The sequence below is a fragment of the Macaca mulatta genome, chromosome 7 (genome assembly GCF_049350105.2).
Source record: "Macaca mulatta isolate MMU2019108-1 chromosome 7, T2T-MMU8v2.0, whole genome shotgun sequence".
Taxonomy (NCBI): Eukaryota; Metazoa; Chordata; class Mammalia; order Primates; family Cercopithecidae; genus Macaca; species Macaca mulatta.
In genome coordinates this window covers 80362185-80386830 of record NC_133412.1, presented here as the reverse complement: position 1 = coordinate 80386830, position 24646 = coordinate 80362185, and the positions used below count along the sequence as shown (strand labels likewise).

The window sequence follows — 24646 nt, the reverse complement described above, 5'->3', positions numbered from 1 at the left end:
TGGCAACCTCTCTCTGCCTGCAGCACTTGCATTCTATAAAAGAAGAACCACTGAGGAGTGCCACAAGTGGCCTGTGAAGGGATGACATCATAGTAATTCTCTTCACTTCCACATGGCCAAAAATGAAACCTAATGATAAAAGGAGAAAACAGGAAACTGGGGTGGAAGGAGATGGTATGTGTGTTTGAATACATGCATGTTTGAGGACTGGGAGAAGTAAATAAACAAAAGGGGGTCAGTAAAAAAAGCTCCAAGGGAGGAGGTTTTTCTAGAAAGAGTAGGTGCTGTGTACATAAGCACACTCAGTATTACCAAAGATAAATTGTTATTATTAAAAATATTTAAGTTATCACTCATTCACAACATGTTACCTGCCAGGAAATTTTAGGAAGCCAAAAGGAAAAGGGGTTATGCAGCCGGGCACGATGCCTCACATCTGTAATCCCAGCACTTTGGGAGACCGAGGCGGGTGGATCACAAGGTCAAGAGATCGAGACCATCCTGGCCAACATGGTAAAATCCCGTCTCTACTAAAAATACAAAAATTAGCTGGGTGTGGTGGCATGCATCTGTAGTCCCAGCTACTCAGGAGGATGAGACAGGAGAATTGATTGAACCCGGGAGCCAGAGGTTGCAGTAAGCTGAGATAGTGCCACTGCAGTCCAGCCTGGTGACAGAGCAAGACTCCGTCTCCAAAAAAAAAAAAAAAAAAAAAAAAAAAGGGGATTAAGGCATTCTCTGGGTGATCAAAGTATAGCACCCCAGATTTCCAGAACTCAACTATGGAGCTACCTTACCTATTACAAACAGGGCTGAGAACCATGAAAGATGCAAAAAGGTCACTGAGAGTTAAAGGAGAAGTCACAAAAACCCATGCACTGAAACATACATGCATTTTATTCAACTGGAATGCCTCACGGGTTATTCCTTAAAGATATTTATCTTAAGTGATAAATAATTTTATCAGATTTAGTTGGCTATTTAGTTTCTAAACCCATAGAAGCAAATTAAAAAGAAGAAAGAAAGGCAAATAGAGGTAGGCACTTGAACAGTAGTGGAAAATAATGACAAAAAGAAGGGCAATATTGACTCATGCCTGTAATCTCAGCACTTTGGGAGGCCAAGGCAGGAGGACTGCTTGAGCCCAGGAGTTCAAGACCAGCCTGGGCAACAAAGTGAAACCCTGTCTCTACAAAATATAATTAGTTGGATATGGTGGCACATGCCTATGGTCCCCGCTACATGGGAGGCTAAGGTGGGAAGATCTCTTAAGCCCAGGAGGTTAGGGCTGCAGTGAGCTGTGATCATGCCAGTGCACTCCTGCCTAGGTGACATAGCAAGACTCTTTCTCTAGAAAAAAATTTAAAAATTATGTACCCATTAAAAAGGATGCTTTCAATGAATATAAAAAATGCTCACAGCATAATGTTATAAGAAAAAAGTTGGATACATGACCATAAACAGTATTGTCCCAGTTTGTGTTAAAAAATATTAAGTAGTTATTTTAGGCTGGGTGCAATGGCTCATCCCTATAATCCTCCCAGCATTTTGGGAAGCTGAGGAGGGCAGATCAGCTTAAGATCAGGAGTTTGAGACCAGCCTGGCCAACATGGTAAAACCCTGTCTCTACTAAAAATACAAAAATTATTTGGATGTGGTGGCAGGCACCTGTAATCCAAGCTACTTGGGAGACTGAGGCAGGAGAATCACTTGAACCTGGGAGGCGGAGGTTACAGTGAGCTGGAGGTTGCAGTGAGCCGAGATTATGCCACTGCACTCCAGCCTAGGCTACACAGAGAGACTGTTCCCCCTCCAAAAAAAAGGCCTGTAATTCCAGCACTTTGGGAGGCCGAAATGGGAGGATCACGAGGTTAGGAGATCAAGACCATCCTGGCTAACATGGTGAAACCCCATCTCTACTGAAAATACAAAAACTTAGCTGGGTGTGGTGATGCATGCCTGTAGTCCCACCTAACTGGGAGGCTGAGGTGGGAGAATTGCTTGAACCCTGGAGGCCAAGGTTGCAGTGAGCTGAGATCGCGCCACCATACTCCAGCTTGGGTGACAGAGAGACTCCGTCAAAAAAAGAAAAAAAGGGGGGGGGGAGAAGAAGAAGAACAAAAAAAAATATATATAAAGTAGTTAGATAAATAAGTGGGTGAGTTGTGGATAATCTTTATGTGAATAGAAAAAAAATACATTAAAATGATTTCCCTGGTTATCTCTGGCTTGTGAAATTACAGGTGTTTTCTTTTTTATGCTTTACTGTATCTTCAAAGTTTAATAATGAATACATATTATTTTAGAATCAGAAAACTGTAAAAGTTCTTTTTTTAAAAGTTTTTTTTTTTTCCCCAGACACAAGAAGGGAAAGATCAGTAGCCTGACGTCACAGGGCTGACTGAGCAGACGCTTAATAAATGCTTGCTAATGAGGCTGGGCCCAGGATCTATGGGAGGATGACATGTCAGGTCCATGAACCACCTGCAAAGCAAGCTGATACTTCCCAGAAAAGAAAATGAAGGTTAAGTGCCTGGTTCCTAGCTGTAAGTGGAATAAAGCAAACTCCTCTTATTGTTACTCTTAATTTATTCTTGGTTCAGAAACAGAAGAAATCCAAGGAGTGGCTTCCTGCTTTAATGATGAAAAATTAAGATCAGACCCAAAGAAGTGAACATGACCTGAGACAAAGGTTCTACAAACAAGGAAAAGAAAAACTCTTTTATGACAAATTAACTCTGAGTATGAGGCCTAATTCTACACATAAAAATATATAAATACGTAAAAAATATTAAAAGTAACCATCCAGAAAAGAGAAATAAAGACAAAAAGGCAAAGATGTGATAAATGTAGAAATAAAAATCAACTTATAAAACAAAAAGCAAAGACTCACTGATTCACTTGCAGGTCCTCAATTTCCAGAAGAACTCCTTTTTCATGTAGTCTTGCTGCTGTATATTTCAGAGAAATCTTTTTGCTTTTCTTTCCTTTCATTTCCCTAGGCTTTTTGGAGACTCTGTAAAAATCACATCATGTCACTTTCTACAAGTAACCATCTATTCTGAATCTTCATCATTGGTAACTGAAGGAAACAAGGTCAGACACCAAACTTCCAGACATAAGCATAAGTAACATACCAACTCTAAAATGGGAAACAAATGTTAGAATTAGCCTAAGCAATATCTCTGCAAAACAGGGGAAAGATTACTAAATTGCTTCTATTTTTAGTCTAAATTATATTTGAGAACACTCCCATGAATTTAACAGTGTCTTAATCCTCCCATGTCCTTCTGGGAACTTCAGTTCCTAACAAGTAACTACGAGAGCTTCATATGCCAGCCTGAGGGAATGGTACTGAATCCCTGCAGCGAAGGAGTTACTCTAAGCCCCTCAGCTGTGTAGGGAAAAAATAAAAATAATATCAAATAAATACTTTTTAAAAGCATTTAAGCCAGCACAGCAATTACAGATGAACGAGAATAAGGAAAAAGAAACAGGTTAGGAGGCTATTAGGATAATCAAGGCAAAAAGTGGTAACTTCAGAAACATGCCCACATCTGCAAAAGACATATGTACAAGAGATTATTTGCTGCAGAATTTAAAAAATAATAACAAACAACTGGAAACAAATGTTCATCAATGGAGAACTGCTTAAGTAAATTGTTATATCTATCTGTATAATGGAATAATACGCAGCATTAAAAAAATGAGAATCCAGGTCTGCCTGCTTAGAAGGCCTGGAGGCCATGACAAATCTGGCAGTGAACACACTCAGTTCTAGATCTTGGTTTCTAAATACCATTCTTCATTCAAAGAAACCAGGGATTCTTGGAAAAACAGTTCATTCTGGGCCTGGGGAGGGGAAACTACAGGTTGAACATGAAACATCTTGTGTCAGGAAGTACACAAAGAACAATGGAAACACGTCAAAAGCTCACAGGAGTCAGCTCTGCAAGCCGGGTTAGGTGGGCCTATTTTTCATCCCTTCCCATCAGCCCTGCCTGATCCCAGGGAGTCTTCCAGGGAGAAAGAGAAAAACAGAGTAAGTGCACAAGCCAGAGAAACGGGAAGCAGATATGGCAAAATGTTAGAAATGGGTGAATCTAGGTGAAGGGCATATGGATGCTTACTGTTCTATTCATTCCATCTTTCTGAGATTTGAAAACTCTTAAAATAAAAAGTTAGGAATAAATAATAAACTACCCTACAAGTAAAACCTGCTCTTATCACCCACGTCTCTGGGTTTTCAGTTCCCTCCCTGTAAAATGGGCATGCTGATAGCTGGCGGCCAGTGCCAAGAAAGCTGGATCAGACTTTCCTCAGTACCCAGGAAGAAAATCAGAGCCTGTGATCTTGTCCTCAGGAAGAATACAGAGAAGCAAGGGGATCCAAATTTGCATAATATTCCTTAAGTGATTTTGGGACCACTAGATGATCTCCTTTCATGATTTTAATTTCTAGCACCAAGAAGATTTTTTTTTTTTTTTTGAGACAGAGTCTGGCTCTGTCGCCCAGGCTGGAGTGTAGTGGTGCAATCTTGGCTCACTGCAACCTCTGTCTCCCAGGTTCAGGTAATTCTCCTGCCTCAGCTTCCCAAGTAGCTGGGACTACAGGCGTATGCCACCATGCCCACCTAATTTGTGTATTTTTAGTAGAGATGGGGTTTCACCATGTTGACCAGGCTGGTCTTGAACTCCTGACCTCAAGTGACACATCCACCTCAGCCTCCCAAAGTGCTGGGATTATAGGTGTGAGCCACCTTGACGGGCCCCAAGAAGGTATTTTGCAAAAGCATTACTTAGCGATAAGCATCCATGAAATCCCCCACCCACTATTTATATCATACACTAACAAATGGAACAGGCAATTATACAAATGATTAGAGGTAAAATAAAAGACTAATGCGATAAATAGATCCAGTGTATTTTAAGCAAAAATTTCCAGCGTCATTTCAGTTGCCTCTGCTTTTTCCTCACTCTAATTCTTTTCCCTGACATCAATTTTTAAAACAGAAAAAATACTCACTTGCCCTTGCTGGCTAAGTTATCCAGGCAGGTTTTGATATAGCTTTTATAGTAATCCACCTGCTCCCCATAAAAGGTGGCCTTAGAATTCAGAGCAGCGTATGTCTGTTGCAGTTTCACTAGTTCAGCCTTTCTCCTCTGTCGGTACCTCCGCTGATTCCGAATATCCTGAGACATAATTATTAGAGTTAGAAAAATAATGACAGGTATCAGGCACTTCTTGAGTGATTATCATTTCACACTAGAACCCAGCAATGCTTAACTCTGCCTTAAATATGACTCCATACTTTTTTATTTTTTTGAGACAGAATCTTGCTCTGTTGCCCAGGCTGGAGTGTGCAGTGGTTGAGATCATGGCTCATGGTAGCCTCAGCTTCCCAGGCTCAAGTGATCCTCCCACTTCAGCCTCCAGAGTAGCCGGGACTTATAGGCACATGCCATCATATCTGGCTAATTAAAAAACTTTCTTTTGTAGAAATGGGGTCTCAAGTGATCCTCCTGCCTTGGTCTCCGAAAGTGCTGAGATTTGTTTTCACAAATTAATAGAGAAATTCAGATCTCAAATTTTCTTCCCCCATTTGTATCTTCTAGCAGGGAAATGCGTTACATTTAGACTTACACATTTTTAGAATTTACTTGCAAAGCTGGTTTGGACCTCTTAAATTTATTTTGTTGGGAAAGGGAGAAAAAGAGAATTATAATACATCAACTACCAGTTCCCAGGTGTGCATAATATTACCTTAGTGCAACAGCAGAGAACACCTAAGCTCTTAGTCCTCACCAAAGCCCCTCGCTTGAGATGATTCATACAAATCAAGGATTTCATCAGCTTGATGTGAATTTATATTTCACAGTAATCATGAAAAAGATCTGGAAGAATTCTTTAAGGCTGAAGACAAATTCTTTAAGGTCATAGGAGGCTCTAGTTAAGGTCCTCTCCCTAGTAATTTAGGCCATGGAATAAGCCACCTCAGGTCGGGCAAGGCCCTCATGCTGGAGAGTCAGATATGGTTTCTCAGAGAGGAGGGCACTAATTTGCCCATGAACTGAAGCTATGCTGTTATCTGGACAGTTACTGTCTCTCGAGCCTCTCAGCTTTGAACAAGGCCAGTTCCCCTCTGTCCCCCAAACGCAGTACCCTGGCAATGTCGTTGATCAGTTCCTGGTATTTGTTCTTTGGGTCAACGGTTCCAAGCTCTGTTAGCTTCTTTAAACCTGTCTGGATTTTCTCTTTCTTCTCTTGAAGAGTGAGGTTGCTGTCTTCCTTTACAGATTTTGACTTTTTCATCTTGTCAGGGGTTTTGGCATCACGGATAGCACGTCTCTGCATGGCTCTCTGATGCTCTGCTTCCTACAGATGGGAAAAAGAAGTTCTTAGCAAGTTCACCACACTAATCCTAAACTTGAATTTATATAGCACATCCACACCTGAACTTATACAGATCTTAAACTCCAACCTCGAAACAGAAGGAAACAAACTCTGACTCCTGCCAAGTAACAGATGAGAAACTGCATGAAGCAGAGGCACTTCTTTCCACCTAGAAGAGATGATATCTACAAAATCACACAACTGGGCCAGGCGCGGTGGCTCAAGCCTGTAATCCCAGCACTTTGGGAGGCCGAAGTGGGCGGATCACGAGGTCAGGAGTTCAAGACCATCCTGACTAACATGGTGAAACCCCGTCTCTACTAAAAATACAAAACCAAAATTAGCCAGGCGTCACAGCGGGCGCCTGCAGTCCCAGCTACTGGGGGAGGCTGAGGCGGAAGAATGGCGTGAACCCAGGAGGCGGAGCTTGCAGTGAGCTGAGATCGTGCCACTGCACTCCAGTCTGGGTGACAGAGCGAGACTCTGTCTCAAAAAAAAAAAAAAAAAAAAAAAAGGCACACAACTGCTTAGGGCTTCTTTGGTGGACTCCAGATACAATCACCGAGACGGGACTGTACCGGCTACAAAGTCATTTTTCTCTATCACATTTTGAGACATGGAAGCCATTTAATTTTATTAAAAACATAGCTGTATAAATGTTATAACTATACTAACACAACAAGAGCAACGCTTAGTAAATCTTTGCTAATTCTTTTTGTCACTTTGTCACTTTCCATTTGGCGGAATCATGCTCGAGCACTGCCTCTGCTTTCAAACATGCTGCAGACACCCCAATAGTAACAGGGAAACACCTTCCCTTGATACTGCCATCCTTCAGTCACCATCCATTGTCTGTCCCTGTCTAACATATGATCTATACTTGCTGTTTCATTCTTCCAGCACTTTCTTCTTTACTGCTCTCATCACCAATTACCATACCCTGTCCAAAATCCAATCCTTTTCTGTCACCTTGCTCATCTTCTCTGCACTGTGTTCTTGCTCGATGCATTGTTTTGTACTTCCATTTCTCTCTGTTTCCTCTCAGTACTTCAACGACTGCCTCTGTGTTGACAGATCCCAAATCTTTGTGACCATGGCTCTGGTGCCATATTCTCAACTGTCTGCACTGGGATGTTTACATTCGGGATGGTTTATACTTCAAGCTTGTAATTCCCCCTAACTGGAGCAATTCCCTTTCCCAATAGTCCCCTATCTTCTAAAGTCAAGACTACTCTGCATCACATAATGTTAAGAGCATAAGCTCTGGAAGCAGACAGAACTGGATCTGCGTCTGGTTCTGTCACTACAAGCTGATGATCTTGGCCAGTTAACCTGTAAGGGTTTTAGTTTCCTCATCTGTAAAATAAGGATGAAAAGACTCGACTCATGGGAATGTTGCAAGGATTAAATGAAAGAACAGAGGTGAGAGCACCAAACACATACTAGGTTCTCAATAAAGACGGGCTCCTCCTTCCTTATTTCAAATTTCCTTCTAGGTTCAACATGTTTCAAGTATTGGTTTATACATCCTTACTTGCCTTTCACACATATCTAATCGGTAATCAGTCATAGCAACTGAGAGCTGAGACTTCATTTAAAACAATGGTTTCCAAATAGTTCTCTCTGCAGCCTTAAGAGTTTGCCAGAGGCACCACAGAGTCCTATAGGGCTGGATTTCAGATGCCCTATTCCTGGCTAGCAGAGTAGCAGAGTACCTGCTTTATATACTGGGCTTCTAGGTAAGTTGTCACTTAATGAAACAGATTACCATGCTTAAAATTTGGAAATGAATGGCCTGACCTACTTTCCTTATTTGACAAATGAGAAACAGAGGTTTCTGGCCAGGCACAGTGGTTCATACCTGTAATCCCAGCACTTTGAGAGGCCAAGGGGGGTGGGTCACCTGAGGTCAAGAGTTTTTGAGATCAGCCTGGCCAACATGGTGAAACCTTGTCTCTACCAAAAATAAAAATCAGCCAGGCGTGGTGGTGCACACCTGTAGTCCGGCTACGCGGGAGGCTGAGGCAGGAGAATCACTTGAACCCAGGAGGTGGAGGTTGCAGTGAGCCAAGATCACGCCACTGCAGGCCAGCCTGGGTGAGAGTGAGACTCTGTCTCAAATTAAAAAAAAGAAAAAAAAAAAAAGAAAAAAAAAAGAAACAAAGGTCTTAGATATGACATGACTCATCCAACCCTACATAATGCCAGGTCCCAACCCCCATCTGCCCACCCCACTGGACCTTATCACACACCTAGATGACTTAACCACCATCTGCTCTCATAGCATTGCTGAATTAATTAACATTAAATGGTCTTGAACCTTATAGAGGCTCTTTATTTCTTATCTCTGCAGTGCCAAATTCCCATCTAGTTTGTGAGTTCTAAATAATTTGGTCTCATGTTTTATTTCTCACTACTCGCCTCCACCCACAGCTCCATTCTAGACATGAAGTCTGGTCGCATCATGCTCTTCCCTCCTTTGTACTTTTGTTCACATCACTCTCCTGCATCGAATGCCCTCTCTTGTCTTACATGCACACCCAAATCCTATCCACCTTTATACGGCTGGCTCCAGTTCCACTTGTTTTAGGAAGCCTTCCTAATGCATTACTTCACTGGCCTCTTTTCCTGAAACTTCTATTATTTTTTAGTCAGTATCATAGTTAATTTTGAATGGTTTCATCACTGTTTCAGGAATACATGTCACAATTCCCCAACAAGATCACGAGTTCACTGAGTTTAGGAGCCACATTCTGTACTTTTCTTCTATCTACCATGGCACATAACAGAATTCCAAATATGTAATATTCAATACCCTACACATTAATGGTTTCAACCAACCCTGAAACTATTTGAAAAAAAAATACAACAATAAAAAAAGTACAAATTTTAAAAATACAGTAACAACTATTTACATAGCATTTATACTGTAGTAGGTATAAGTAGTCTAGAGAGGATTTAAAGTATATGGGAGAATGTGTGTAAGTATATGCAAATACTATACCATTTTATTTATTTATTTATTTATTATTAGTATTTTTGAGACGGAGTCTCACTCTGTCGCCTAGGCTGCAGTGCAGTGGCATGATCTTGGCTCACTGCAAGCCCCGCCTCCCGGGTTCATGCCCTTCTGCCTCAGCCTCCTGAGTAGGGGGGACTACAGGCATCTGCCACCACGCCCGGCTAATTTTTTGTATTTTTAGATGGGGTTTCACGTGTTAGCCAGGATGGTCTCGATCTCCTGACCTTGTGATCCGCCCGCCGTGGCCTCCCAAAGTGCTGGGATTACAGGCGTGAGCCACCGCGCCCAGACAAATACTGCACCAATTTATATAAGGGACTTGAACATCTATGGATTTTGGTATTGGCTGGGGGTGGGGGGAATGGGTGCTGGAAAGTAACCCCTGTGGATACCAAGGGACGGATATACTGGATGGACACAATGGAACCAAAAACTTTCTCAGATGAGCTGTAACTACCACTGCCCCCCAGTTACATTCACGCTCACCCCTAGGTTACCAACTCTTATTTGTGTCTCTCCTCCTTTCTCTGACATGCGCCTATCGGGAGAGCTTATCTACCAAACAAAGGAGTATGTTAGACCCTAAATTTTACCTGTTCACTGGTGGCTGGTGTTTCTAGGATTTCAGTCAAGGTCTCTCCTGGCTGGAACCGTATGACATCCACAATTAAACGTTTTGTACTGAAAAAAGATGGGGGAAGCATTTAAATATTACCAGTGTTCTAGTTCCTCTCAAGTGGACCGAAGCAGCAGCAGCAGCACAAACAGTACCTCACAGAAGTCCCAAGCAGCAGCTGCCAGCACACAGTACTCAAGGCACTAGGCTTATTTACCCAACGATATCATAAGTAGGTACAAGGGTTAGGATTTCCAAGATTTACATTTCATTGTAGCATATTAGCAAAATAAGGCAGAAAAATCCTGTGCCAAGTACAGTATGCGAGGTGATTGGTGACTGGGATTATGAAAAGTATGAGAGGTCAGGATGGTCATTTCAGGTATGACCCAGCAGGTTCCTCTCCAAAGGTCAAGAAACCTTTGGATTACATTCATTTCATCCTACTTTTGATACTCACTTCAGTAAGATGGTTCGAGCATCCATTTCTGCATTCTCATCTCCAGGCACATCGAACTTGTTGGTCAGGGTGAGAGACACTTCTGTCTTAGCCAGTGCCTCCTTATTTGGGTCATTTAAATTGCCAGAGCTTTCCCCTGAAGTTTTGGGAGGGTGGAAAGAGTCAGCGTAATAAAGGGGAGATATTGGGGGGAAATAATACAAATTAAAAAGATGATGCAAGTCTAAGATAATACTTGAATCACCTAACATGTACAGTGTGACGAGAACAACTTTTACTGAGAAATAAGATATTATGCCAAATGATAAAGGCAAAGGATCCATAATAACTTCATAAATGTTTAAGAAATTATTTCAACATTACAATTTCACAATTCTCTCTCAAAGCATTCTTTCTGGCTGGGTGCAGTGGCTCAGGCCTGCAATCCCAGCACTTTGAAAGGCTAAAGGAGGAGGATGGCTTGAGGCCAGGAGTTCGAGACCAGCCTGGGCAACATAGTGAGACCCCATCTCTATTAAAACAAAAAACAGGGGCCAGGTGCGGTGGCTCAAGCCTGTAATCCCAGCACTTTGGGAGGCTGAGATGGGTGGATCACGAGGTCAGGAGATCGAGACCATCCTGGCTAACATGGTGAAACCCCGTCTCTACTAAAAAATAAAAAAAAAACTAGCCAGGCGAGGTGGCGGGCGCCTGTAGTCCCAGCCACTCGGGAGGCTGAGGCAGGAGAATGGCGTGGACCCAGGAGGCGGAGCTTGCAGTGAGCTGAGATCCGGCCACTGCACTCCAGCCTGGGCTACAGAGCGAGACTCCGTCTCAAAAAAACAAAAACAAAAACAAAAACAAAAACTCAGGAGGATCATTTGAGCCTAGGAATTTGAGGCTGCAGTGAGCTATGACTGCACCACTGTACTGCAGCCTGGGCAACAGAGGGAGACCCTGTCTCATAACAAACAAACAAAAAAAATTATTTCCTTTAGAGGACTTTTAATTTATAGTTATGTAATTATTTGTGTATCTGCAATTTTTTTTTTTTTAAACACACGCTGGCAGTATGTATCTGCATTTAAAATGATCTCTTCCTCTGTCTCCAGTTCCTTATAGATAGTGATCACATCTGGGCTTTTTTTGTTATTGTTGTTTTTGTTTTGTCTCTTATGAAACTATCAGGATCACATCTATTTTATTTCTCAATGTATATCCAGAGTTTGGTATAGTGCAAAAAACAGAGGAGGTGACAATTACACTTTTCTGTCATGTTCCCCTTTGACCTTCCAGGCAAAAGTCAGAACTTTAAGGCCGGGCACGGTGGCTCAAGCCTGTAATTCCAGCACTTTGGGAGGCCGAGACGGGCGGATCATGAGGTCAGGAGATCGAGACCATCCTGCCTAACACGGTGAAACCCCGTCTCTACTAAAAAAAATAACAAAAAAACTAGCCGGGCGTGGTGGCGGGCGCCTGTAGTCCCAGCTACTCGGGAGGCTGAGGCAGGAGAATGGCGTAAACCCGGGAGACGGAACTTGCAGTGAGCTGAGATCTGGCCACTGCGCTCCAGCCTGGGTGACAGAGTGAGACTCCATCTCAAAAAAAAAAAAAAAAAAAGTTAGAACTTTACCTATCAGGGACTCGATGGTGGGCACCTCGCCGAGGTCGTCCAGCAGCTCGTGGATTGGATCATTGTGCTCCGGAGCAATGGCATCCTGGTGATCCAACAGGAGCTGCAAACACCAATGATCAACTCCATTTATACATTCAACTCTCCAGCCCATCCCTCCCTAGAACGCCTAACAATAATCTTCACAAAGAGATTCCAACAAAGTTCCTATATTCAAAGAAACAACAAGCAAATCAACCCAAATAAACAATATGATATATAAAGCACCACACTGGGCTCTGTTGAATGACTTGTTATGATGTAAGAAGAGGAAATACTGGTACTCTCTTAATCTCATGGCCATAAAGGACTCAAATGTTCCCTGTGTAAGAAAGAACACTGTGGCTGGGCGTGGTGGCTCATGTCTGTAAATTCAGCATTTTGAGAAGCCAAGGTGGGTGGATCACCTGAGGTCAGGAGTTCAAGACCAGCCTGGACAACATGATGACACCCTGTCTCTACTAAAAATACAAAAATTAGCTGGGCATGGTGGTGCACACCTGTAATCCCAGCTACTAGGGAGGCTGAGGCAGGCGAATTGCTTGAACTTGGTAGGCGGAGGTTGCAGTGAGCTGAGATTGCGCCACTGCACTCCAGCCTGAATGACAGAGCAAGATTCCATCTCAAAAAAAAAAAAAAAAAAAAAAAAAAAAAACACAAAACAAACAAAAAACACAAAACATTGAAACTCAAAGTTCAATACCCAAAGTCATCAATGTACCCTACTACCAGTTCAAATAAGTCACATGCAGACTTTTACTTAATGTTTCCAGTGCATGACATGATGTAATTCAGAGAAAAGTATACCAAATCAATGTTATAATTATTGTAGGAGCACTCAACAAAGCCTTCAAGGTGCCATTATCCCCAGTGATGCCCTCAGAAATGACAGTAACCTGAACTTTCATTTACATTTTCACACATGTCCTTGTTCCTGTTTTACATGTCCATGTCCCCAGAGGGGAAAAAATGATTTGAAAAATCTGAAGAAACATGGAACTCCAGCTTCCAAGGGAAAAATCCACTCCAAGGCTACACAGAGAAAGAAGCTAGTATTCTAGATCATGTTAGAAAAATAACACAGAGGGCTGGGGTAAAAAGAAAGAAGAGTAAAAGCACTATTTTATCAAAGTACTAGATCAATTCAGTGGGATTCTGATTCAGTAGGCCTGGGCGGTCTCCAGGAAACTTCATTTTTAACTACTAGCCCATAGGATTCTGATGCAGATGGCCTGGGAAGACATTTTAGAAACCTAGCAGTAGATATTGTTAAGAGTAAGAAGCAAAAGGCCGGGCGTGGTGGCTCAAGCCTGTAATCCCAGCACTTTGGCAGGCCGAGGTGGGTGGATCATGAGGTCAGGATATCGACACCATGCTGGCTAACACAGTGAAAGCCCGTCTCTACTAAAAATACAAAAAATTAGCCAGGCGTGGTGGCGGGCGCCTGTAGTCCCAGCTACTCAGGAGGCTGAGGCAGAATGGCGTGAACCCAGGAGGTGGAGCTTGCAGTGAGCCGAGATTACACCACTGCACTCCAGCCTGGGCGACAGAGTGAGACTCCATTTCTAAATAAATAAATAAAAAAGAATAACAAGCAAAAAAAAGAGACATCAAGGAGATGCACGTCAGTTAGATCACAGGAAGGTGAGACACCTGGCTACCAGAGATGATAACCAGCAGCCAGGGATAATAATTAAAGACAATGAAATTAAGTAATTAAAGAAAAATACTTACAGTGTGGGTGTTGATGATTTCACCAATGGAAATGTAGATTACTGGTTTGGTGAGGGTTACTAAATCAGAGTACTCATCCACATTAAATTTATCCTGAAGCTCTGGGACATCACAAGCAGTTTGGAAAAACCGTCTAAAATAAGCACAGGAAGCAGCCCCCCAAAAAGGGACATATGCATGAGAAGTTGGCAAGAGGACATTTCACAAACCTCTCACACAATGAGTGCAAACAGAAGCCAGTCAATATAGTTACTTCAAGAGAAAGTGCTGTGTGTTTGCTGTGCTTGACAACCTTGGGATACTGGCTCTAATAACTTCTTTCTCCACCTAGTTTGTAGTTTTAGTTTTATCCTTAAGAACCATTGCACCATGATTTAAAACTGTTCTCAGGCACCATTAGGAGAACCAATTCTATCTCTAAGACAGTGCTCTGAAGCATTCAAAACTAGATGTTAATTTACAAAAATTAAAAGCATTCTCCAATTCTTCTCTGATTACAAGGTAACGTACTAAATGCATAATCATCATTATTTTTATGTTAACTACTATCTATTTCATAAGTGTTAACTACTATGTATTTCATATGAAAATTCTCGGCCGGGCGCGGTGGCTCAAGCCTGTAATCCCAGCACTTTGGGAGGCCGAGACGGGCGGATCACGAGGTCAGGAGATCGAGACCATCCTGGCGAACACCGTGAAACCCCGTCTCTACTGAAAAATACAAAAAACTAGCCGGGCGAGGTGGCGGGCGCCTGTAGTCTCAGCTACCTGGGAGGCTGAGGCAGGAGAATGGCGTGAACCCGGGAGGCGGAGCTTGCAGTGAGCTGAGATCCGGCCACTGCACTCCAGCCCGGGCGACAGAGCGAGACTCCGTCTCAAAAAAAAAAAAAAAAAAAAAAAGAAAATTCTCTTCAAAGTACATCGATCATCTTCTGGAGTCCCGGGCACATCAAACATGTCTTCTACAATATGGCAGTCAGGGAAAGTGAGGGGTGGTTTTTAATCTTATCTTTTCCCTCAATGATAAAAATACATCCACAGACTCTCTTAAGCACTTGTGCCTTTCCCCTTACCTGAATTTCTGGTAGGACTGGGAAAGATATTCATTAATGATGCTTAAGTGGGCATTATCTCCCAGAAACATCTTATTAGAAGCAGCATGCTGAAGCATTTTTGCAATGGAGCCCAGATTTCGGCGTTGGTCTGTGGTAAGCTGGCCTCCTGCCGACAGGTCAATGATGTCAAAGGCATCAGGAGCAACAATGGCTGGATTCATGTATCGATAATAAAGCAAGTTACCAATAATCTGGAACAGATGAAACAGAAAGATGGGTATTAAAAGACATACCACCAAGTAAGCCACAAATGACTTTGCTAGCAAAGAAAAGCAGAAAATGCAGTCCTATGAGTAAAAAATAAATAAAAAATACATACACACATGCACGCATGCACATATACACACTCTTTCTCATGGCCTGGAACTAAATGAAATATCCCTTTGTTCAATACAGGAAAACAATGAGAACAGAACTGAAAACTACTGCCAGTAGTTAATGAAAGAGCAGATTCAGAAGGTAAAAATGATACACTTAAAGTCTGTTATTAAGTATTTCAGGACATCTTTTGTTCACATATCATGGTAGCAAATAAGGCTGGTGTCACCCACGTGCACTTTGTACTTTCATGTAGATGGGTTTTCCTTATAAAAAGCTAACAAACATAGCTAAATTCCTTAACATGACCCAATCAGCATAGAGTAACCCCACCTCCCAACATTCTCATGCTGCAGACTTCAAAGGCCAAGTTCATGCCTCTGAAATTAAATTCACTTAACACACATCTGTTCCACAGAAGAATTCAGGGACAGTCACAGCATTTCCCCTAGAGTTTCATTCAGAAGAAATAAAATTAATTCACCTGAACAGAAAGTCTAGAATCGAGGCCTCACTGTAGGAAAGCACAGAACTAGGAGAGAGAAGAAAAAAGCATTCAGATTAAAAAAAAAGAAAAGAGAAGAGCACAGCTGAGTAAGAAAGAGCTATCAGCAACAGCCTTAGCAGAAATAACTGTGCTTGCTACTATTTGCCAGGTCACCAGCAGAGGGAACAATACTACAGCGAAAAGACAGGACTCAAAGAAACTCATCTGAAAACAGGAAAAATCCATCTTTCTACTTGTTTGATGTTTGTGCGCCAAACTATAGGAAGTGTTTCATCCTAAGAGAGGTATCATTTACCAATTACAATTGTTTTCAAAAGCTCACAATCAATGGCAAGCTACTGCCAGAACCTACACTTAGGCAGTTAGTAATGATCTACGGTCAGTCCTGCTTTTATAGCTTTGTCCTCAAAGGGCAGGAGTCTGCCGGCTATCAGATTCTTACCTTCAGCAGCTCATCCTCACCAGCATCAGGGAACTTCTCATGCAACGAGTCCTTCAGCACTTTGGCAATGAAGCGCATCCCATAACTGCGGGATGGACAAAACTTAGTGAGAAGGGCCAAGGAGCAGAAAGGCACTTACTGCTGGGCTCTACTGGGGGTCATGACAACTGATGGCACTCACGGGATTTTGTCCACAGAGCTGACAATGGCTGAGAGAAACTTGTCTGTCACAGCCCGCATGTTCCTGATGGAGCTGTCTAGCCGTGTCTTCACTTCTTCATGAGCTAGCGCCTGCTCAGGGGTCACATCATAGGGCAGTTTGCTGGGAAGAGAGAAATTATACCCAACTATGTTAGACTAACAGCCAGGAACAGCCTGAAGCAAGTGTCCTATCTTTCATAAACTGAAAGACCCAGAAATATTAGATAGCTTAAGCTCATGCTCACAGGGCTGGTAAGTGATAAGGCTAGAATCTGAACTCAGGTTTTTAACTGTGAATCAGGTGCCTGAATTGTGTGCCAGGCACAATAATAGGCATTTGGGAATAAAAGTTATACACGACATGATACCTTCTCTTGAGTCTTTTACAGTCTGGTGGGAGTGACACACAAACAAATGATTATAAACCTATTCTGCTGTAAATCAGTTCACCAAAAGTGCTACAGGACCATAGGGAAAGGGCTTCAACTCAGAATGGAAAAAGGCAGGCAGGCTTCCAAAAGGAAGGGATGCTTGAACTCAAGAAAACGGGAGAGGAAGAGTCTTCTAGGAAGGAAAGGGAGACAGGAGAAATGAGAGTGGGAAAGCAGACAGGGAGCAGGCCATGGCAGACCCTGTATATGATACTGACAAATCTGGACTTTGCTAGAAACCAGAGGGAGGTCTTCAAAGATAGGAGCGCTACGCCAGGAACAGCAGCACACACTAGCATTCCCAGCTACTAGGAAGGTTGAGGTGGGAGGATTGCTTGAGCAAGACCTTGTCTCAAAAAAAAAAAAAAAGAGGCAGAGAGAGCTTTGGTATACACAGAAGGGGAAGAGAAGGCAATGCGACCACAAAGGCAGAGGCTGGAACCACACAGCCACAAGTTGAGGGATGTCAACAGTCACCACAAGCTGTAAGAGTCAAGAAACAGTTTCCACTAGAGCCTCTGCAGGGAGTATGGCTCTTCCAGCACCTCGACTTCATGATAATGGTTTCAGATTTCTGGCCTCCACAATTGTGAGACAATGAATTTTGGTTGTTTTAAGCCACCAAATTTGAGGTGATGTGTTATGGCAGCCTTAGAAAATACAAGCAGAGGCCAGGTGTGGTGGCTCATGCCTGTGATCCCAACACTTTGGGAGGCGGAGGTGGGTAGATCACCTGAGGTCAGGAGTTTGAGACCAGTCTGGCCAACATGGAGAAACTCCATCTCTACTATAAATATAAAAATTAGCCGGGCATGGAGGCGCATGCATGCCTGTAATCCCAGCTACTCAGGAGGCTGAGGCAGGAGAATCACTTGAACCCGGGAGGCAGAGGTTGAGGTGAGCCAAGATCACACCATTGCACTCCAGCCTGAGCAACAAAGCGGGACTCTGTCTCAACAACAACAAAAGAAAAATACAAGTAGATAGGAATACCCTTCTTCATTTGTCACAGCATGGCTAATTTAAAATAGGTAGGCTATGAATACAAGAATTCTGCAAAAATCAACAGAAACATTCTATGAGAAATAAATAAATACATGGAACTTACAATAAAGAATATTACATATTTTATTATTTATATGATTTTCAAAAGTAGTAACCAGCAAGGGAATCAATACGCTAAAAAACATTGGTGATAGAACAGGATATTAACTTTCTGAGATTTTTAGGAAAGAACATTCCCAAGAGGTGACAAGATTCCAGTTTGCTACATGTATTGTGGCTGAAGTAAAAGAAGAAAGCTAAGGGACATGTGACGCTTACCTGCAGGACAGATCCCCACCACATCACCACACCTCATAGTCACTGGTATCTTAAAAAGAGTTCAAATCAATTTCCTTTTTTTTTTAAGATATGGGGTCTATGTCGCCCAGGCAGCACTCCAACTCCTGGGCTCAAGCAATCCTCCTGTCTTGGCCTCCTGAGCAACTGGGACTACCAGTGCATGCCACCATGCCTGGCTCAATTTCCATTTTATGAAAGGCAAAATAAGACCAGTTTCCCATAGGTACCCACAAGAAAACCAATCCTGAAATGTTCAGCAGGCTTTGGATCTAAAAATGACTGACTCATGGACTGTCAGAGGAAATAACTGAGAAGCCCTGAGCCGGTGTATATGGGGCTATCGGTAAGGAATGCCCTGGGTTGCAGGCAAAACTTCCCAGACAAGTATTGCACTTGGCTGACCACATTCCTGGATGTGCAGGCCTCAGGTATGCAGGCAAAAAAGTTAAAAAGACCTTTGCAATGATCTGAGTCCTGATAACAGACCTACATGGTACTGAGAACCAATCAGATGCCAAATGATTCCTAATAAGGATAAGCCCTTTCTTTCTTTTTTTGTCAACCTAGGATGGAGTGCAGTGGTGCCATCAAGGCACACTGCAGCCTCAACCTCCCATGCTCAACCGATCCTCCTGCCTCAGCCTTTGGAATAGGTCGAACTACAGGTGTGCACAACCATGCCCAGCTAATTTTTTTTTTTTTTAAGTAGGGACAAGGTATTCCTATGTTGCCCAAGCTGGTCTCAAACTCCTGAGCTCAAGCAATCCTCCTGCCTCAGCCTCCCAGTGTTGGGATTACAGGCGTGAGCCACCACGCCTGGCAAGATAAGCCCTTTCAAGGAGTCAGCAGAATGTTCTGTTCTCCACCCAGGGTACACCTCCCTGTTTGCCTGGCATCCAGGTAAATGGAAAGTAGAATGATGCAGAATGGTGTTATTCAAAGTGTGGACCAGTGCCAGTCTACAAACTGATCAAAGACAAGATAAAGAGAATGAGTCAGAATATAAATCAATACATTGCTTCCGTCATTAAGAAAATCTTGCTATGAAAAAAAAGTATCAGTTGAACTAAACAGTGTGCACAGCTGATTTTCCATTACTGGTGTGCAAAGCACACTTTGAGTAACAATGGTGTGGAGAGCTGCTACTCCGCCTGTGCCCAGAGAGCTTCATGCATGATCTAACCCTACTCCACAACAACAAGAAGAAACCACAACAGACCACGCTGCTCACACCTCCATTTCCCACCCCTCTGGGTCCTCACCCAAGATGAATAAAACCAGAAACATTTTGGCATTCTGAACTCCCTTTCCCCAGCATTACCCATATTTGATTGGCACACTTTTGCTTTAGATCAATTAATGTTGGTGGTTATGCTATGGCCCTAGCTCAGTTATCTCCTGTAATATGTTAATTTAATTAGCCCAACTCTTGATATTTCAGGGCAGCTCACCCCACACCATTTTCTTTTTCCTTTATTGAAACACAGTGATCTCACCCAATCTATATGAACCTTCTCATTCAACCACATCCCTAGTTATGCCAGGTCCTTTTAAGTCCTACACCCTCCACCTTAGAGTGTTTAGACATGAACACTGCACCTAGCTCTTAGTAAGGCTGGGTTCTTCTTAGCCTTTGGACCTCAGCTAAATGAAATTTTATCTTCTGGGATAGGCTTTCCCTAACCACCTTATGTTAGTTCCCTCTTATAAAGTCTCCATTACAGAACCCTACTTCATAAAACTTTCCTCAATGTTTAATTATGCTTTTATTTTTATGTATCTGGTTGGTGTCTCTTCCACCCAATGAACTATGAAGAGAGGGCAGGGAGCATGTCTGTTTCACTCATTATTGCATTACTGTACACATCTCTAACACAATGCCTGGCACACAGTAAGTACTCAATAAATATTTGCTAAATAAGTGAGTTTATTACCAGGTCAACAACTTATAAAGCAGAGTTTTCTAAAGAAAAACTATTTCAGGCTGGGTGTGGTGGCTCACGGCTGTAATCCCAGCACTTTGGGAGGCTGAGGCAGATAGATTGCTTGAGATCAGAAGTTCGAGACCAGTCTGGCCAACATGGCGAAACCCTTTCTCTACTAAAAATACAAAAAGTAGACAGAGGTGGTAGCGCGTGACTGTAATCCCAGTTACTCGGGAGGCTAGGGCATGAGAATTGCTTAGACCCAGGAGGTGGAGGCTGCAGTGAGCCGAGATTGTGCCACTGCACTCCAGCCTGGGCGAAAAGAGTGAAACTGTCTCAAAAAAAAAAAGAAAGAAAGAAAAGAAAAATTATTTGAACTAATATTAGTTTATAAATAAAGAGGGGGAAAAAAGCAGGAAAGAAAATAACAACATGAAAGAAAAGTGTTATTATGGTTAACATACCTTGCCTCTCCTGTCTGAGACTCCATCTGATTAACCCAAGATTTGTAAATATCCACAGGGTCAGTTTTGATGTTGAGAGATTTGTCATCCATAATTTCCTTCACGACTGGGGCCAAGATCTGTCTCAGGGCATTCTGGCCACGCGCACCACGGTTGAAACTTACAACCATTTTAATAACCGTAGGATTTCCTGTGACAATCTCTTGAATCTGATCTACCTTCGACCTATAAAACATCAGATAAAAATTTAAACTTGTCACAGAATCCATCAACTTAAAAGATCCTTCCTGCTTAAAGATCTATCTCCCTGAAACGGTTTCTCTTGAAACACTCCCTGGCACTCACAGAACATTCCTGCAGCTGTACACTCAATCATGGTCATGATTAGGTCCGCTACTAGATAAAAATGTGAAATCTTCCTGTTCAGATCACATTTTGAAATTATACCTTAATACAGAATGTTCCTAAAATTAACTTATCCCTTCCCTAGAAGCAGCAAGATTTTATATCAGTTATTTAAAAATTAGATGCTTCTTTAGAGTAAGTATTTTTCATAAATTAATCGAGATCAAGAAAAGATCAGGAAGGCATGAATCTCAAACTGGGAGCCCCTGTGTTAGTGGGAAGGGGCCTATGCCCTTAAGAAGTCTGTTCATACTTGATTTCCTCTTGAAGCGCTGTCTTAAAGAGCCGCAGGAGCAGGTACTCTTCTCGCTGGTTGGATGCGTAGTTGTAGAGTGTGAAGATTACAGAGTCCATGAACTTGGTGGACTTGTTCTGGGGCATCTGAAAAATTAGCTTGGCCAGATAGGTGGGATTGGTCTGAAATAAAACCAAGGGATAAGTCATCTGTAGGTAATATAAAGGCTGGCAAGGTATATTCAATTATTTAAAATTGAAGGACTAGAATATATATGAGAAAAAAATTAATAAATTAACGTATTACAGTGCCCGTCACTCACCCCTCAGTGGAATTCAAAAATATTTCCAGAGAGATCAATGGGTAAGGCTTTCTTGTGGAAAAACAAATTCACTAAATTTTTATAACACTGATTCCAGGAGCCACTTACTTGCAATAAATAAAACAGGTGCTGGTAAGCTTCCAACTTCTCTCTCTTCTCCTTGCTCAAAGCCTTGAGACCTCCCTTCTGTTTATTTATCATCATCATATCAGACAACTGTTCCTTATTTTTTTTGGTAAGTTTTTTACTGTGGGAAACCACATCCTGTAAACAAAAATCAATACATAGATCAGAAAGCCTTCAAAGATGAACCTCTGGGCATTGAGGAAAGGTTTTGTAGCACGTGCAAACTCACATGAAGGTCTACTGCACTGGCAGATTCCCACCGAATATTTTAAAATCACTACACTTTATCCTGTTTTCAGTATACCAATCAAATCCATTCCTATGTTCCAACAAAGAACCTGAGCCACAAGAATGTCCACTGAATTGGGAAACCAACTTCTAGCAATCTATTATAAAAATAATAGCTACATATATACTGAAACAATAATTGCAATGTTATTTATAATAAATGCTTGGAAAACAACCTAAATGTCAAATACCAGGGGAAAAAGAGGTAAATTATAGTATTATTTTCTAAAAATCTATTATGCTACTGTTAAAAATAATACTTACGGCTGGGTGCAGTGGCTCACACCTGTAATCCCAGCACTTTGGGAGGCTGAAGCAGGAGGATCACTTGAGCCCAGGAGTTTTGAGACCAGCCTGGACAACACAGAGAGACCCTACCTCTTATAAAAATATAATTTGCCAGGTGTGGTGGTGCGCACCTGTTGTCCTAGCTACTTGAGAGGCTGAAGTGGGAGAATCACTTGAGCCTAGGAGGTCGAGGTTGCAGTGACTCATGATCATGCCACTGCACTCCAGCCTGGGGTACAGAGGGAAACTCTGTTTCAAAAAAAAAAAAAAAAAATTTTTGACTACTTTTCATAGCGAAAGAGTCTTATCCTTTAATATGAAGTAAGAACGTAAGATACAAAATGACTGGGGTAGGTGAAATTAGGGGAAGACATTTATCTTCTTTTCTCTATCTAAATTTTGTCTATTAAATTGCTTTATGTCTTAAATAATTTTTTTTTTTTTTTGAGACAGAGTTTCACTCTGTCACCCAGTCTGGAGTGCAGTGGTGCAATCTTGGCTCACTGCAACCTCTGCCTCCCAGGTTCAAGTGATTCTTCCACCTCAACCTCCTGAGTAGCTGAAATTACAGGCATGTACTACCATGTCCAGCTAATTTTTTATATTTTTAGTAGAGACAGGGTTTTACCATGTTGGCCTGGCTGGTCTCAAACTCCTGGCTTCAAGTGATCCGCCCTCCTCGGCCTCCCAAAGTGCTGGGATTATAGGTGTAAGCCATCAAGCCTGACCTGTCTTATACAACTTTTTAAAAAGGTTATGATGGCCGGGCACAGCAGCTCAGCCTGTAATCACAGCACTTTGGGAGACCAAGGTGGGTGGATCAATCACTTGAGGCCAGGAGTTCGAGACCAGCCTGGCCAACATGGTGAAACCCTCGTCTCTACTAAAAATGCAAAAAAGCTGGGTGCCGTGGCTCACACCTGTAATTCCAGCACTTTGGGAAGCTGAGGCAGGTGGATCACCCGAGGTCAGGACTTCAAGACCAGCCTGGCCAACATGGCGAAACGCTGCCTTCACTAAAAATACAAAAATTAGCAGGGTGTAGTGGTATGTGCCTGTAATCCCAGTTACTTGGGAGGCTGAGGCAGGAGAATCACTGAACCTGTAAGGCAGAGGTTGCAGTGAGCCGAGATCACACCATTGCACTCCACCCTGAGCGACAAAAGGGAAACTCAGTCTCAAAAAAAAAAAAAAAAAAAAAAAAAAGCCAAAAAGCAAAAAATAAAAAACATTAGCCAGGTGTAGTGTCACATGCCTATAATCCCAGCTACTTAGGAGGCTGAGGGAGGAGAATCGCTTGAACCTGGGAGGCAGAGGTTGCAGTAAGCTGAGACCACATCACAGTACAACCTGGGCAACAGAGTGAGATTTGGTCCAAAAAAAAAAAAAAAAAAAAAGGCTTATGGCAGTAACTGAGAAGAAGGTCAGCCTCCACCCTCCCCACCAGTCAGAAAGGGAAATGCAAGGGTTACAAAGCAGGATGAAGTGTTCCAAGACCCCGCTGGCACTGGGCCATACCTGCAATGTAATCTTATTTTTCACTAGTAGTCCAATTTTGATATCCATGAGATTGAGGTCATTCTCCAGCTGCTGGTTAGAACGAATGAGGGTGATAACCTCTTCCCGCATCTTCATAAGGTCAAGCTCCTCCTGAAAATCCTGGTCACTTTGGTCCAGCAGGTGGACAAATTTTCGGACCACAATCATAGGAGGATCCTCAGCATTGACTGACAGAAAGTATGCATCAGACAAAGAATGGAGTTACCAGAAAAAGTACTATGTCTCAGGAAATAGCACTGTCTTGAAAAAGTAGTTCTATTCACACACATTTAATTTTGAGATGTGCCAAGACAACTATCAGATGCAGTCTTCTGTGTCAGGCTATTGCTATGTTATGATAAAAAGGTTAATGCAACAAGCCAACCAGATACCTAGCCACATGTTAGCAAAGGGACTTATGTCACAGGTCACACCCTCTCCCCCAAGCCTTGCCTTCAGGACAGTAAAAGAGGTCTGTGGAGAATACCCTGAACTTGGTGGCTCCAAGCCACTGCCTCAACTCTTCACGCGGAGCCAGTTACTCACTGAGAGTCTTGTAGTCATCCCGAGCTTTGTTTGCCCGAATAAAAGCCTGGATTTTGATAATGTCATTTATCTAAGGAACAAAAAAGAAGAAGAAATTCCTCTGTTCATCTGTCTACCAAAAATATGGCAAAGCAGCTCCTAATGGCCTGTATGATCCAAGGGTGCTTACATGGTCCCGGAAGTACTGCAGGCGATCTCGATAGCGCTTTCTAGCCTGGTGCATCCTTGCCAGGGACTGAATCTATGGAAAAGGGATCCTGAAAATTAGAAGAG

General features: G+C 42.5%; 1 protein-coding gene across 2 annotated transcripts in view; it reads right to left on the bottom strand.

Annotated features, from left to right (window-relative positions):
* The window catches only part of IQGAP1 (IQ motif containing GTPase activating protein 1), a 116568-nt gene that overhangs the window by 5893 nt on the left and 86029 nt on the right, over nucleotides 1-24646 (bottom strand). Inside the window, exons 21-36 of one of the 2 annotated variants that reach the window (XR_013395971.1) lie at nucleotides 24543-24614; nucleotides 24374-24443; nucleotides 23807-24015; nucleotides 21695-21850; nucleotides 21283-21446; nucleotides 20625-20849; nucleotides 16441-16581; nucleotides 16260-16344; nucleotides 14950-15182; nucleotides 13877-14009; nucleotides 12104-12206; nucleotides 10463-10627; nucleotides 10009-10137; nucleotides 6163-6375; nucleotides 5026-5192; nucleotides 2894-3016 (exon numbers count right to left, since the gene is read on the bottom strand). Coding sequence is in view for 1 of the 2 variants with exons in the window: in XM_015143023.3 (XP_014998509.2) it covers nucleotides 2894-3016; nucleotides 5026-5192; nucleotides 6163-6375; nucleotides 10009-10096; nucleotides 10492-10627; nucleotides 12104-12206; nucleotides 13877-14009; nucleotides 14950-15182; nucleotides 16260-16344; nucleotides 16441-16581; nucleotides 20625-20849; nucleotides 21283-21446; nucleotides 21695-21850; nucleotides 23807-24015; nucleotides 24374-24443; nucleotides 24543-24614 (2318 nt within the window). In the remaining variant the exon portion in view is untranslated. The remainder of the gene's footprint in view (nucleotides 1-2893; nucleotides 3017-5025; nucleotides 5193-6162; nucleotides 6376-10008; nucleotides 10138-10462; nucleotides 10628-12103; nucleotides 12207-13876; nucleotides 14010-14949; nucleotides 15183-16259; nucleotides 16345-16440; nucleotides 16582-20624; nucleotides 20850-21282; nucleotides 21447-21694; nucleotides 21851-23806; nucleotides 24016-24373; nucleotides 24444-24542; nucleotides 24615-24646) is intronic. The other variant, XM_015143023.3, reaches the window with a different exon arrangement.